This window comes from Carettochelys insculpta, chromosome 3 (assembly GCF_033958435.1).
Source record: "Carettochelys insculpta isolate YL-2023 chromosome 3, ASM3395843v1, whole genome shotgun sequence".
Classification (NCBI taxonomy): Eukaryota; Metazoa; Chordata; order Testudines; family Carettochelyidae; genus Carettochelys; species Carettochelys insculpta.
The window spans coordinates 57,477,557-57,493,498 of NC_134139.1; the positions used below are offsets into that span (position 1 = coordinate 57,477,557).

The window sequence follows — 15,942 nt, forward strand, 5'->3', positions numbered from 1 at the left end:
TGGCTAACCAAAATCCATGCCAGATTACAGAGTTTGCTGGTTGAGAGAGTTCCAGATTAGAGAGGTTGAATTGGTAGTCTCTTCTAGGGTAGTTGGAGGCTGGGGGTGAGAGAGATGGACAGTGCCAATACAAAGTTGCTGCACTTTGTCTCTGATAACATACCTATGTGAACTGTAATTCTCCATGGCCATGATGTTTTGCAGTAGGATGAGCACCTTCGCCAGCCTTTGAAGTTCAGATTGTTAGATGCTCAAGAAGACAAATGTAAAGGCACATGGATAGGTAGTCTAGGCTGAAAATATTGAGGGGTGTGTGTGTGTGTGTGTGTGTGTGTGTGTGTGTGTGTGTGTGCGCGTGTGCGCGCGCGTGTACATATATGCATATATATTTCCAGAAGACTGGAAAAAGAAAAATATAGTGCCCATCTATAAAAAGGGGAATAAGAATAACCCAGGAAACTACAGGCCAGTCATCTTAACTTCTGTGCCAGGAAGGATAATGGAGCAGATAATTTAAAGAAATCATCTGCAAGCACTTGGAAGGTGGTAAGGTGATAGGGAACAGCTGGCATGGATTTGTGAAGAACAAATCATGTCAAACCAATCTGGTAGCTTTCTTTGGTTTGATAACGAGCCTTGTGGATATGGGAGAAGCGGTAGATGTGGTATACCTAGACTTCAGTAAAGCATTTGATACGGTATCACATGATAGTCTTATTTAAAAAACTACGCAAATACAATTTAGATGAGGCTACTATCAGGTGGATGCATGACTGGCTGGATAACAGAGTAGAGAACTACAAAGAATAGTTCTTAATGTTTCTCAATCCTGCTGGAAAAGTATAACAAGTGGGGTTCTGCAGGGGTCTGTGTTAGGACCGGTTCTGTTCAAATCTTCATCAATGATTTAGATATTGGCATAGAAAGTACGCTTATTAAGTTTGCAGATGATACCAAGCTGGAAGGGGTTGCAACTGCTTTGGAGGATAGGGTCATAATTCAAAATGATCTGGATAAATTGGAGAAATGGTCCGAGGTAACCAGGATGAAGTTTAATCAGGACAAATGCAAAGTGCTCCACTTGGGAAGGAGCAATCAGTTCACACATACAGAATGGGGAGAGACTTGGAATGACTACAGCAGAAAGGGATCTAGGGGTTATGGTGGAACACAAGCTAAATATGAGTCAACAGTGTGATGCTGTTGCAAAAAAAAGCAAACGTGATTCTGGGATTCATTAACAGGTGTATTTGTTAACAAGACACGAGAAGTCATTCTTCTGCTCTACTTTGTACTGGTTAGGCCTCAGTTAGAGTATTGTGTCCAGTTCTGGGCACCGCAGTTCAAGAAAGATGTTGCTCTTTTCTGGACCCTCTAATTTCTCCACAACAATGATTAAAGATCTAGAGAATGTGACCTATGAAGAAAGGCTGAAAGAACTGGGCTTGTTTAGTTTGGAAAAGAGAAGATTGAGGGGAGACACAATAGCGGTTTTCAGGTATCTAAAAGGGTGTCGTAAGGAGGAGGGAGAAAACTTGTTCTTTTTGGCCTCTGAGGATAGAACAAGAGGCAATGGACTTAAACTGCAGCAAGGGAGGTTTAGGTTGGACATTAGGAAAAAGTTCCTAACTGTCAGGGTGGTTAAGCACAGGAATAAATTGCCGAGGAAGGTTGTGGAATTTCCATATAATCATAGAATAGTAGGACTGGAAGGGACCTCAAGAGGCCATCGAGTCCAGCCCCCTGCCCCAATGGCAGGACCAAGTACTTTCTAAGCCATCACTGATAGACATCTATCTAACCTGTTCTTAAATATCTCCAGCGGTGGAGATTCCACAACCTCCCTTGGCAATTTATTCCACTGTTTGACCACCCTGACAGTTAGGAACTTTTTCCTAATGTCCAACCTAAACCTCCCTTGCTGCAGTTTAAGTCCATTGCCTCTTGTTCTATCCTCAGAGGCCAAAAAGAACAAGTTTTCTCCCTCCTCCTTACGACACCCTTTTAGATACCTGAAAACCGCTATCGTGTCTCCCCTCAATCTTCTCTTTTGCAAACTAAACAAGCCCAGTTCTTTCAGCCTAACTGTCAGGGTGGTCAAACAGTGGAATAAATTGCCAAGGGAGGTTGTGGAATCTCCACCGCTGGAGATATTTAAGAACAGGTTAGATTGATGTCTATCAGGGATGGCTTAGAAAGTACTTGGTCCTGCCATTGGGGCAGGGGGCTGGACTCGATGGCCTCTTGAGGTCCCTTCCAGTCCTACTATTCTATGATTATATGGAAATTCCACAACCTTCCTCGGCAATTTATTCCTGTGCTTAACCACCCTGACAGTTAGGAGCTTTTTCCTAATGTCCAACCTAAATCTCTCTCGTTGCAATTTAAGCCCATTGCTGCTTTTCCCACCTTCCAGAGATTGAGAATAATTTTTCTCACTTTTCTTTGTAACAACCTTTTTTAGGTACCTGAAAGCTGTTTTTGTGTCCCTTCTCAGTCTCTTTTCCAGTCTAAACTAACATAATTCTTTCAATTGTCCTCGGAGGTCATATTTTTTGGGCCCTTAATTTCTGTCACTCTGGATCATCTCCAATTTCTCCCTCTTTCTTGACAATTGGTGCCCAGAACTGTACATTAATACCCCTGCCCTATTCTAAAGAAACAAAACAGTGTATTAGGTGATGAGCTTTTGTGGGACAGACCCACTTCTTCAGATCTGGAAAATTCTGAATTGTTTTGCTCGTCTTTAAAGTGCAGCAGGACTGCTTTTTTGTTTTGTGATGATACAGGCTAACATGGCTACCTCTCTGTGACTGCTCTACTCTGTACTGATTAGGCCTCAGTTGAAGAATTACTACTTGTTTCTTGCTTACCACATTCCTGCTAATCCATCCCACTATGATGCTTGCAATGTTTTTTTTTGCAACAGTATCAGACTGATCCATGTTCAGCTTGTGGTCCACTATGACCATTAGATCCCTTTCTGCAGTGCTCTAAGATGTGTGTTTAATGGAGGTGTGAGAATCTTACTTCAGGTCCCTCTTTAAAAATTAAAAAGAACTTCAAAGAGCCATTGTTGTCAAGGATGTGCTTGAACTCTCCAACTGCCTTTAGGCTAGGATTTGGTTATAAACCATCCTATCTAGGTAGGTCTCATACTTACGGGGGGAAGAAGGGTGGGCACAACTTACGGGTTCTGTGGAGTGTGCTGGGCGTCTTTTTTTGGTCAGGCTCTGCGTGTGTGTGTGCACGCACCGTGAAGCCTTCATGTTGGTAGCTTGATTAGTGGGTGAAACTAGATTGTGGTGGATCAAGGTGAAAGTTTATTCTTAAACAGTTTAGTTTTACATTTTTTTTAATGTAATCTCTTGTGGCATGGCTGACACTTTGCTTTGTGTGTGCAAGGGGCAAAAAACCTGCTGTGAACTGTTCGAAGGTGCTGCAGGCAGACCCTGGCAAGGGGAAAAAACAGCTTGCAGGACTCCTAATCTCTTAGAAACCAACATTAATATAAAAGGTGTAGGTACTCATGGCTTTCTTTTAATTCTCCTTCAAAGACTGGGTAGGTTTCAGAGGTCTACTTGTATTGTGAAACTGGATTTTCTTCCCCCTCCTTTCACAGGGTGAACAGAAATGGTTAAAATGAGCAGAAGTTGTGTTGCAGCTGTGTTCCCATCAAAGTGCAGGTTTCCCTCACCTATACACATTGTGAGTTGGGCTCGGTTTTTATCTGTCTTGGGCTAAACCTGGTGTAACTACAAAGGAGCCAAAGGCATGACTAATTCTCCATCAGTGTGAGATCAGATTTGGCCCCTCTTTCTTTAGCTGAGAATTTCCTCCTCCTCCTCATCCCCCTTCCCCTCATCACTTCCTCCCAAAAGCACCAGAGGGCTATGCTAATACAAGTGCAGGCTTTGGAGACTAGAACTTCCTGGGACAGTAGTTTCCAAACCTAATTTTTGCTACAAAACTATGACTTAGGGTTTTTTTCTTTTGTGATACTATACAAATATAGTGAAGGTTCCTGAAAGTGACAGAGGGAAGCCAACACAAAATGTATTCTCCTCCAGATCCATAAGATGATCATCTGCAAACTCAATCATGTCAAACACGAACAGTTCATTAAGCAGGAAGTACCAGGAACCTTAAAATACACAACTGTACATATGTACAAATCAAAAGAAAAAATACGTTAACACAATGGCTATGTCTACACTAGCCAAAAACTTCATTTGAAGTTTGCTAATGAAGCGCTGAAATGCATATTCAGTGCCTCATTAGCATGTGGGCGGTCGCGGCACTTTGAATTGATGCGGCTTGCTGCCGTGTGCCGTGTCCAGATGGGGCTCCTTTTTGAAAAGACCCCGCCTACTTCAAAGTCCCCTTATTCCCATCTGCTCATAGGAATAAAGGGACTTTGAAGTAGGCAGGGTCCTTTCAAAAAGGAGCCCCATCTGGACAAACTGCGCAGCAGTGAGGCGCGTTGATTTCGAAGTGCCGCGTCCACCTGCGTGCTAATGAGGCGCTGAATATGTATGTCAGCGCTTTATTAGTAAACTTCGAAATGGCCATTTGCATGTCCATTTCGAAGTTTTGGGTTAGTGTAGACACGGCCAAGAAAATGCATAGAGACAGGAGCAAAGGCATTGTACCATTGGGTGGCTGGAGCACAAACTAAAGATAGTGGCTTTCTCATTATTACTGGCCATGGGGGATGCTATCCATGATGTCACTGCTAAGGCAAGTCCCACACAGGCAGGAGCTTGGCAAGATTGTTTCACAACGTGGCCATCCTTAACCTACTTTAAAGATGGTCACACAAAGGAGATGGAACCAATTTATTTTAATCAAAATACTTTGGCTGTGGCCACACTTGGCCAAAACTTCGAAATAACCATGCAAATGGCCATTTAGAAGATGACTAATGAGGCGCTGAATTGAATATTCAGCGCCTCATTAGCATTAGGACGCTTCCGGCTGTGGTGCTTCGAAAGCGCCTCTTTTGAACGCGCATGGCTTGGGGCAGCTACACCGGGGTCCTTTTTCAAAGGACCCTGCACCTTTCGAAATCCCTGTTTCCCTCCTCTGAGAGGAATAAGGGGATTTCAAAAGGTGTGGGGTCCTTTCAGAAAGGACCCTCGTGTAGCCATGCTTTCAAAGCGCCGCGACTGGAAGCGTCCTAATGCTAATGAGGTGCTGAATATTGAATGCAGCACCTCATGAGTGATCTTTGAAATGGCCAAAACTTCGAAATGGCCATAGCCTTCCTGTATGTGGAAGGTAAAGAAGGGTGTAATCAAGACTAGAGGAAAGAGGAACAAAGGTCAGGGATAGCAGCCGTCCTAAGATGAGCATGGTTTTCCCCCACCACCACTGAATGATGCTTTACAACACAAGAAGGCACTTATTAAATTTTAGTTCTAGAGTGAGAGAGATTGTACCCTTGACTGATCTGCAAATTTCAGTGGCTCTGTGGTTAATCCATTGTGGCCTCTAGTCCTAATATGTGCCCCAGATCCATAATGAAAACCAGAATTCATCTCTCTCAAAAAAAATAGCTTTAATTCCCTGGACATGCAGATAAATATGAAAGAAGACCTATAACTGTTGTAAATGAGTTTTGGGAGCCAGCCTGAAGCAAGATTTTTTTTTTTTTTTTTTTTTGCTAGTGTAGTACTTTGGATGGTGGAATGTAAGGACTTTTCTAGTAGTTCTGGGTCATTATTGATGCTCGTGTTTGTTTTTGCTGTAGGATGGACAAACTAACATTAAGCAGTGCAATGCATGTCTCACTGTTGCGCGCTCGCTCTCTCTCTCTCTCTCTCTCTCTCTCTCTCTCTCTGTTTTAAGTCACATAGCCTTCCCTTGAATCATCCTGCACTTTGAATCAATTTGACATGAAATCATCTGTTCATTAATAATAATAACAACAACACAGAAGCAGTTGAATGATTGTCTTAGTGAAAAAATACACGACTGTCATCAGCTGTTGCTTCTAGCATTTCTGTAATAATGCAAATAAATGAGATCACTGCTCTAAAGGAGCAGACTGTACTTGTGCAATCCAAAGTGTCCCCTTAAACAATTTGTGCTTGCTTGTTGCAAAAGGGCCACTTCATTGTTCCTGGCATGCCCAACAAGATACTTGCTGAAAACTCTTTTAAACTTTACAAAACTCTGGCTTATAGTTCAGATTTGGTGTGCATGATTAAGAAAAATCATTACTGTTTTCAGTAAATTACTTGGTATTGCTCTGTCCTGCTGTGGTGCAATCTTTCAATTAGAAGAACAAAAACAAAAAACAGTCCAGTAGCACTCTAAAGACTAACAGAATAATTTATTAGGTGGTGAGCTTTTGTGGGACAGACCCGCTTCTTCAGATCATAGACATACCAGAAGAGACTCAATATTCAAGGCACAGAGAACCAAAGATAGTAATCAAGGTTGACAAATCAGAAAAATATTATCAAGGTGAGCAAATCAGAGAGTAGAGGGGCAGAAGTGGAGGGGAGTCAAGAATTAGATTAAGCCAAGTATGCAAAAGAGCCCCTATAATGACCTAAAATGTTAGGCTTTCTCTCTGTTACTATTCAATTAAAAGGGAATGAAGAACTAGACAGGCTATGTCCTTAGCCAATGTTTTTTCCTGTCGTTTTTGCTTTTAGCTAATGAAGTTTTGTTGGTTTTTTTTTTTGTTGTTTTTTTTAAGAATAATCTAGGGTAGATGTGAAAAGTCTGTTTTTTGTCACTAGAGCATCACATGTTCTGTCTAAATGGGGACATCACATCTACAGTATGTGATGTGTCAAAAATATGTTCCTGTTTTGAAACTCAACCGGAACATACAGTGCCTGTTTAAAATTAGAACTTAAAGATATACATCAGCTGTAGGTCAGGCACAAATTCTTTAGCTCTTCTGTAAAGAGTACAGAGGCCACATGGCAGTAGCTGCCAAATCCTATATCTTTAAGGCGGACTATTTAGTGATTCTTCTCCTCTTGCTCTCCCCTCCCCCGCAAAAAAAAAAGTCACTCTTCATTCTTGATCTTGCAGATGATTCTCCCAATGACATTGCAATGATTCTGTAATTCATAGCTTCTGCTAATGAGTTGTAGGAGACCATTTTGTGTGTGTTATGTACAATTAACAGTCATTCCAGTGGAGATTACACGATAGACACAATGTTACGGACTTTCAGTGGATCGGCTAAAGTTGTAATATTTTTTTTTTCCCCCTCTTTTTAAAAACTCTGGCTCAAGTCCTCCTCTATTGATCTACTAGTGCTTATTTTTTCTGCTAACTGGGTGATGTTCAATGGTTTGAATAAGTTTGAAACTGGTATGTAGCTGTTCTCTGAGGATGACAATGTAGTGACAAGAGCTTTTGTTTCAATTAGAACAAAAGAAAACACTTATGAACAGATCTTCCATCTATAGAGGACAGAACTAATTGTCATTGATAGGTGAAGGGTGTGGTGCTGACTTTGTAGGACTCGCTCTATTCAGTTTCATAAGTTTTTTTTTGAACTCTTAAGACCTGGTTTGATGTTTATTGATATTTATTAGCAGGAGAATGGAATGTGTGGTACAGCTTCTGGGGGCTGTATTTCAGATCTGCTTGTAATGGCATAATCTCTGGTTGCTTGCATTACTGATTACTGAAAACATGATGGCTTCTGCATTGTCTTGCTGTATAGGCAACAGCCAAATCATCTGTCTGTTGTTAAGTGTAATTGCTTCCTTGATTCTAGTCTTCTATGGGGGGGAAACCCCCTGTATTTTCCAGGTGTCCTGATCACCTGCAGATCTCATTGACTTCAGTTAAATTTGGGTGTGCTCTGACCCCTGAAAATCTGTTCATTGGCTACTTTAGGGTGACAGTGCCAGCAGTTTAATATACTTATCTCTGCATAGATGAAGTGTTTAAAACTGACTATAAAATAATCAGTGCATTCTTATCAAAATGCGCCATAGTTGCTAGTGAGTGTGTATTCTACCAGACTATTTCACTGACTTCAGTTGGACTTGTTGTTGTGGAACAAGGTACTACTCAGTGAGACAGAGTACCTTTTCTCTCATTATCTTTTGTCTTTAGTGATGCCTGAGAAATAGATTCCCATGCCAACAAACCCCATTTTCCCTCTTTATAACTCTGTGTGTGTTACATAATGCTGCTCTTGGCTGGTTTTTAATTTCTTTTAACGTGCAGCTTACTTTTTATGTAATACATTTTCCTTTTTATTCTTCTCAGCACTCATCTCCCTCTTCAGGGCACTCCTCATTCTTGCACTGTGACCTGGGAAGCTTTGTCTGGCTGACACTAATCCGTTTTGTTACACTGTACAGCCAATCTCCTCTTGAGCAACAAAAGTTAAGCCTTTGAAGTTCCCTTCCCTCCTCCCATCTTTTTTTTCCTAGTGGTGACAAAGAACTCACCATGTTACTGCTGAGTTTGGAATCAGCTGTAGGTCAGTATTGACCTTTTCTTCTCTCGGTGTTGACTTTGAATTCTGGGATAACACCCATCTACTGAAAGCTCTTGTTATATTTAGATGGACATGCAGATGAGGGCCCTATCTTACCTTTTGAAGAACAGGAAATTCACTTGTGATGCATATATACTTTGTTATTCCAGCAAGTGAGTGGAATAAATTGCACTCAGATATATTGACAAAGTGCGTGGTTAACTTACCTGCTAAGACCAAGGCCCCATTGAGGCGAGTGCTGTAGACGAGCATAGCAAGACATTGTAAATTCATTTAATAGAGAATCAATCGAGCTACTTTACTTTTATGACAGCGAGCCTTCTCTTTAACTGCTTCTCCCTGAAATGCTGGTGAGTGCTTTTGCTGTGCAGTCCCTACACCAGACAGTCTCTTTAGTAGAGAGCCTAACTAATCCAGTCATTTGTGAAATTTCCTCTTGCCACCCAATCCACTTCATTCAGAAGTATTTTCACTTCCCGTCTACTGCGTCTCTCTTGTTCCTGTCTCCGTATTTTAAATCTGTGCACATTACGTTCAATACAACATGCACTCTGAAAATTCTTTTTGGAAAGCCATTGTGGGCTGCTGTTTTGGTCCCCTTCCCCTTGCCTGATGAGCACTAACCTTTGGGATGAGTGCTGCCTTATCCATCCTCACTTCAGCTGTGCTCAAATCTTGTAACACTTCTCCACACCAAGCCCCCTTCTGGGTTGGGACCCCCATGATTACAATACTATGACATTTCAAATGTAAATTAAAAATAGCCAGTTTCATAAAGTCCTATGACTGAGAATGATCAGAATAGACCATGAAATTGGTGGGGCATTACTCATAAGACTTAGCCATCTTGAGCCAAAGTATATGTTCATCTTCAATAGTTTGGCACTTTCTTGTCCAACATCCATGATCTGGCATGATTTTAGTTAGCCAGATGACCTATTATCATGGAGGGGTGTGGCAAAGTTTCCCTTGGGCCCATAAAGTTCGTTTATATCCACCAGTTCTGGCTCTCAGTGTTCTGTGCTGCTGTTTTAGCTGTAATTTACCGCTAAATGTTGATGATGCTGCGAGACAATAATGACCTCTTGTGGTTCAGCAAATTCTCTTGTTCAGCATCAGTTTGATCCCGAGGGTGCTGGACTAGAGGCTCAACCTGTGGCTCAAAAAGATCTGTTTTCTTGTGTGTGCTGAGGACTTTGTATCTTGGCAGAATCCAAAACTTAGTCTGGATGAAGGTATTTGAATTCAGACGCTGTCTTGCCTCATTCCCAATCTCTTCTGAAAACCAAAAGTTTATTAGAGCAAGTTTCTGATATTTGGTCCATTGTTACTTTTTTTTTTTTTTTTTTATTTTTAAAAATCTATATTCCTTTATAGGATGAGTAAAAAAGGGTTTGTGCCACAACTCCTTAAAACAGTTGCTCTTCACTGGACAACTAAAACCGTGCTTACTTCCCCCTTTTCTTTCATCCACTTCATCTCTCCAGATAGCCTCTAGCAGGACTCTTACATGTCGGTTTTGCTTTGCACAGTTTTTGTCCTGGAACTGTTAGAACAAAGCGTTTTTTAAACGCCTGAAGGTAATGTAGGAGTTGAAGGTTTTTTAACATTAGAGGTCTTACTGCCCAACACTGTTGAAGGGCATAGACAAAATAAGGTACTTATCAGCAAATGAAGAACAAAGCCTGTCAATATGACAGTGTGTTTGGGTTTCTGTACTTTAAAGTCTTCTACTAGCAGTGAATTACCAAATTATTTTATATGTACTTAGCAGACAAATACTTTTATTTTTAAGTTTCATTAGCAAGAAGATGATGATTCTTAAGCATTTATTTTGGTTGGCGCAGTTCTTCCTGCTAACCGTTTTTTTATATCCATCTCTGAATTTTTTGGCTTAGATTTAACTAAGAGTATTTGAATCCAGACATTGTGATTTGTTTGTTTCCAAATATTGGCTGCATGTTATTCCACATGGCCTTAGTGAAACAATAAACACACAACCCTTCTGTATACATGTAAGATTATCTTTTCTCCCTCTCTCTCTTCCCCCCTCCCCCCACCTCCACCCCACATCATTACCCCCTAGTTAGGCCAAAGGCGGTCCCAAGCCACCTGTTAGCATTACATCATTGACTCCCAAGAATGCAGTTGTACCAAAGGCCTTAAACAAAGTAGTTCTTCTAGTATTGTTTGCACTCAAAGAGCTGATGTCATGCCAACTGATGTCATTGTATGCCTTTGTGTAATTGCTATGGAAACCAGGCAGGTGGGGAGCCTGGAGCTGATGTCATCACAGAATGAGGTGTAGAAAGACTTTTTTAAAAATGATTCTGCTTTTCATCTAGAGTTTTTTGTGGTGCCACTCACTTAAGCAAAACTCTGCATTAAAATCCCAAGTTGTAATAGGATATACAGGGAAATACAAATTTAAACTGTTTTTTTTTTTTTTTCTGAGCCACTTCCTCATCATTATTAATATCCTAAAAGGAATAAACCATTGTTGAATATTTTGCATATACTTAAGGCAGAAAAATGGGTCATTATGAAGTGTACACCTTGATTGTGATAGTTTTATGTGGAACAAGCTTTCTCCCTCTGTCTCTCTCTCCCCGCCCCCCCCCCCCCCCCGCCCCAGCTTAAAATTCTTTTGCCTGATGTGAAGTACTAATGGAGTAGCTCTTCCATTTGTTGACATTTTTCTTCTTGAAAATGTTGTACTGGGCTGCTTCCACTGAGCAGATCAGTGGCAGCCTTGGACCAATTTAAAGTTAAGACTTTGAATATTAACACTTGAATGTGTAACCCTTCTATCCTGCAGTTTAAAGCAAAGTGATTAAAATGTACAGTTTTAGTAAAAGAAACAACTTTCGATCATCCTATGGAATTTGAGGTTTGAGCCACATGGGGTCTGATTGCGTACTGATATGTTGCATGGAAACCATGTTTAACTTATTTCCTGGTTTACCTTGTCTGTACTTCTTGTAAATCTGTATTTGGGATGTGTTACCAATTGTACATCTTCATTGGTGGCAGCAGAAATATAAGCATGAGCACTGATGGGGGTTCAAGCACTCTTACTAATATGTTGTTCAAAAACAAGACGTCCTGTGGCACCTTGTAGACGAACAGATATTTTGGAGCATAAGCTTTCATGGGCAAAGACCCGCTTCATCAGATGCATGCAGACTTGTTGTTGCTGTGGAAGATACAGACTAACTTGGCTACCCCTCTGAGAATATGTTGTTTAAAACCTGTTCTGAGGATGCAAATACTTAGACATTGAGCTGAAGAAATATATTTCTTTGATTATAAGCAGTAGATTCCTTAGCTATCTCCAGCGTAAATCTCTGCTCAAATACTCAGTCCTTTTCTCTCTACTTTTCTCAGGTGGACTCAGCAGTTTTAAACAGAACCATGAAAACCTCTGTGATAACTCCCTCCAACTTCAGGAGTGCCCAGAAGGAGGAGGTGCATCTGCGGTACCAGCCACACTACCTCAGTCCATCCCCACCACTCCAGACATAGAGAATGCTGAGCTAACCCCCATCTTGCCCTTTCTCTTCCTCGGAAATGAGCACGATGCTCAGGACTTGGAGACGATGCAGAGGATGAACATAGGCTATGTAATCAACGTGACCACTCACCTCCCCCTCTACCATTACGAGAAAGGCTTGTTCAACTATAAGCGGCTCCCTGCTACTGACAGCAACAAGCAGAATCTCAGGCAGTACTTCGAAGAGGCCTTTGAATTCATTGGTAATTATCTTTCCCTGGCAATTACTCCTGTTATAAACTTTGGTGCGTGTTCTGAAAACCCTGAATGAATGAACTTAATGCTACGCTGTCAGCTCAAAGCACTTAAGACCTAATTTGTGGGAAGAAATGCTGAAAATGTGCAGAGAACTACTGGCTTCGAAACTAAGTCCCCTCTTAAAGTCAGGTGTGAAGTTCTCTTTATCCATACACTGCGGTAATGTTGCCAAACCCCGAGCAATGAGGCATGCCTCTAAAACTAATCTCATGATTTTTGAAAAGTCAGACTTTTTTTTTTTTTTTTAAATTTTTAAAATGTATTTGCCTCCTGGATTGAGGTTTTGAAAGTGTTCACATTTTCCAGTTTTCTTAATACCCAAGAGGGCTAGAAACTTACACCCCTTTTAAAAATATGAAAGTCTTTCCTAACCATACAGCTCCCAGGAGCAGAGGCTTTAAACATATAAAGACTTGTAATTATGCAATCTTAAGAGGTGACAATTTTCCTAACCTTTCCCAATGCACTGTCATGCCAATCTGACTGAGTGCTGACCAGGAGAGTGGCTAGAGTAGCTCCATTTTCTGTCCATTTCGTGCTCTGCTCCATACCTTTGTACTAATGGAAAATATGGCACCTGGGAGCCCCACACCTAGGCTATGTCTTCACTAGAGTTTTGTTGACAAAACTCGCAGAGGATCTACACACACAATGCATTTTTCTGTTGGCAAAAAAGCTGTGTAAATGCTCTGGGGAGGGTGGGGGTGGCTTTTGTTGACAGAGCGGCTCAAAAGATCGATCTGCTGTTATGTGTAGACACAATCAGTTGACGGAAGTTTTGTCAGAACATCTCGTCCGACAGTAGCTTATGTAGACAGATGTTTCTAGTGTAGACATAACCCTAGTGTGTTTGAAGCCCTACCAGGGTAAGTTTGTTTTGGGATGAATAGGGATGAATTATAATTTGTAGCAGTCAACTTCAAGATTGTACATATGATTAGGTTAAAATAAATTAAAGTAATGAACTAAGATCTTTCGTCTATTTTCATTGCTGCCTAAATCATGAAGAATGAAGGCTCCATAAAAATATTAAATTAAGCATGCTTACTAGGTGCACTCATGGAGGAGGAAGACCCCACATCGCCCTGTATTTATTATTTTTCTGCTCTGTTCCTTTAAAGACTCTGTTCCTGGCCTGTTGCATCTCAGTGATTTTTAACAATTGGTCCTTTTTTCTTTTTCCCTGTGGCAGACCTTGCTCAAAGTGCTTTACCAATTCTCATGTAGCTTCGCCTCATTCTTGTAGGGCTGCGGATAGGGTTTAGAGCAGAGGGCCTGCTTTCATAAAGGGCCATCCACATGTGTTACTGCAAATGTGCTGCTTAGCTTGGGTAAACAGACTTGCTAGCTTTGCTAGTGTTAGCATTGTAAAAATAACCTCCTAGCTAGCTTCTTAAGTATGTGCCTAGAGGGGTTGGGCAGGTTTTTACACCTGGCGATGACCTGGGCTATGTTGCATATGTGTATGTTACTACTTAAACTCTGCTAGCTTGAGTAGAGCTAGGTCATGTCCATCTACCGGAGCTGAGACTTATTCCCAGCCGCAATATAAATATACCCTAAAGCCAGTGAATGTATTCAAAGGCCTACACATTTTCCCCCCCCACCCCACCAGGGGTAGAGACTCAGTCCCTTGAGTGCTGCCGATAATCTTCCAGTCTGCTCCCCATATGCCTAGAACAGACAAATTCATCTGCAAGTCACCTTGGTAATAAAATCCTAGAATGCCTCTGCTAACTGCAGCACAGAGAGCCAGGGTATATGCCTCCTGGAGCCCTGGTGTGACACCTGAAGAAGCATAGGACCAGTGAGCATGCAGTAATTGTGGCAGTGCTTTTCAGGGTGGAGGCTTGCACCCGGGCTAGGCTGATCCACCTGCCAGTCACTCTGGCCAAGGTGTAGCAGACACACCCCTTCGGTGCACATGGCAGCATTGTTAGTTAATGTTCTCAGTCCTGCACTTGGTTCTGCTAGCTCATCCCTCTGTACTTTCAGAAGATCTGAGTCTTTGTAGCAAGGACCCTATAGAATTCAAGGTCCATTTTGGCCAATGTCTTAGGATTTCAAACATTTGTAAACTTCAGGATTTCAGCTACTTTAAATCTGAAAATTTAGTGTTGTAATTATAGGATCCTGACCCCAAAAGGACGTTTTTTTTTGTGCCATGGTAATGGCGCCCATACTTCTGCACTGCTGCTGGCAGGGTGCTGCCTTCTGAGGTACTGCCTTGCCAATAGCCGCTGCTCTCCAGTCTCCTGCTCTAAAAGCAGCTTAGAAGAAAGGGTGGCAATGGGTGCAACTCCCCCAAAATTAGCTTTGTGATTCCTATTGGTTCAGGACTCGAATGTGAGAAATCTTGGTCTCCTCCATGCAGTCTGTATCGTATAGGGTAAAACCACACACGAGATCAGATTTCTTTTGGTGGTGGGGGAACCTAATTTCATGGTCCTGTGGTGAATGGGTTTCCTCAAACTCTGCCCAATCCACATGTATTTTTTTTAATTGTGCCAGTGCACCAAGATTCTCCAGTAATGTTTACATCATTCTGACTATTAATATAAATAAGTAGACAGACAGTAATTATAACTGTGTTGGAATTCAGCTAGGGCACATTAAGGTTAACAGCTCGGCTCTTGCTAAGTTTTGTGAGATCCTTCACTAGCATTGCTCAGGGTGGTGGTGGTTGTTCTTCAATCATGTTTCACTGGTTTAAAATGCCTCCTATGGTTGCTGCTCTAGTCTCAGCTCTGCAAGAAGTAGCAGTAGTTTTGAGGATATTGAAATGTAGCTGTCTCCCTTGAGTACTTGGCTGCACAGCATTGGTCCTATGGAACCAATTACATTCTAGTAACCTCTAGCTTGTGCTAAATTAGCTTTGCTAAACCTGGATTACAAATGGAGAGGAAGAGCTAAAATGACCTCACTGGAAGGTGAGCAGGGGAACATGGGAAGGAGGAAGTCCTTGTTTGATATTGTTTGAGTTACAAAAAGGTGAGCTGGGTCATGAAACCAGGCCAACCTTATTATGCTAATTCTTACAGACTGGAAGGTACAGCCAGGCTTGGTTTATGTGAGGACATTATTAAATTCCACACACCTCCTTGAGAAGGTGCTAGAGTCAGCATTCCTATCAAGTGCAGGATTAGGCCCCATTGAAATCATTCACAAACTGCATGTCTTATTTCCTGAGCCAAGTGCAAGAAGGCCTCTCACTGGACAGGCTTGTAGAAAGTGTTTCCTAAATCTGTATTTTACTTTCCTTTTTGAATAATTGCAGCTTGAGGGCCTGCATGTTTTATTTAATAAACAGCTATATCTTATCAATTAGTTACACTTACTGTAAACAACCTGTGTGTGTGTGTGTGTGTGTGTGTGTGTGTGTGTGTGAATTGAGTTTGGAAAAATCTTAATCTGTGTATTTTACAATAAATTAGTCAATCTGCGGGTTTGAAGGCTGAAGTCCTAGAGTATGAGGTCAGAATCTTGCTGGAAAGAGGCACCGAGAGTTCACGCAGTTACAAAACTCCAGCTTTTACTTCCTCAAAATGTAACTGGCAAAAAATTCTCCTAGGGGAGCTTAGTCTGATTTATAGTGTCAGAATAAAAGCCCTGTTTTTGATATTTCTTTATTCACTTATCTGTTACC

At 41.5% G+C, this 15,942-nt stretch overlaps 1 protein-coding gene across 2 annotated transcripts in view; it reads left to right on the forward strand.

Moving 5' to 3' along the window:
• Positions 1-15,942, forward strand: part of DUSP10 (dual specificity phosphatase 10) — a 36,525-nt gene that overhangs the window by 19,064 nt on the left and 1,519 nt on the right. For both annotated transcript variants that reach the window (XM_074989926.1, XM_074989927.1), the window contains exon 3: positions 11,873-12,241. In XM_074989926.1, coding sequence (XP_074846027.1) covers positions 11,873-12,241 — 369 coding nt within the window. The remainder of the gene's footprint in view (positions 1-11,872; positions 12,242-15,942) is intronic.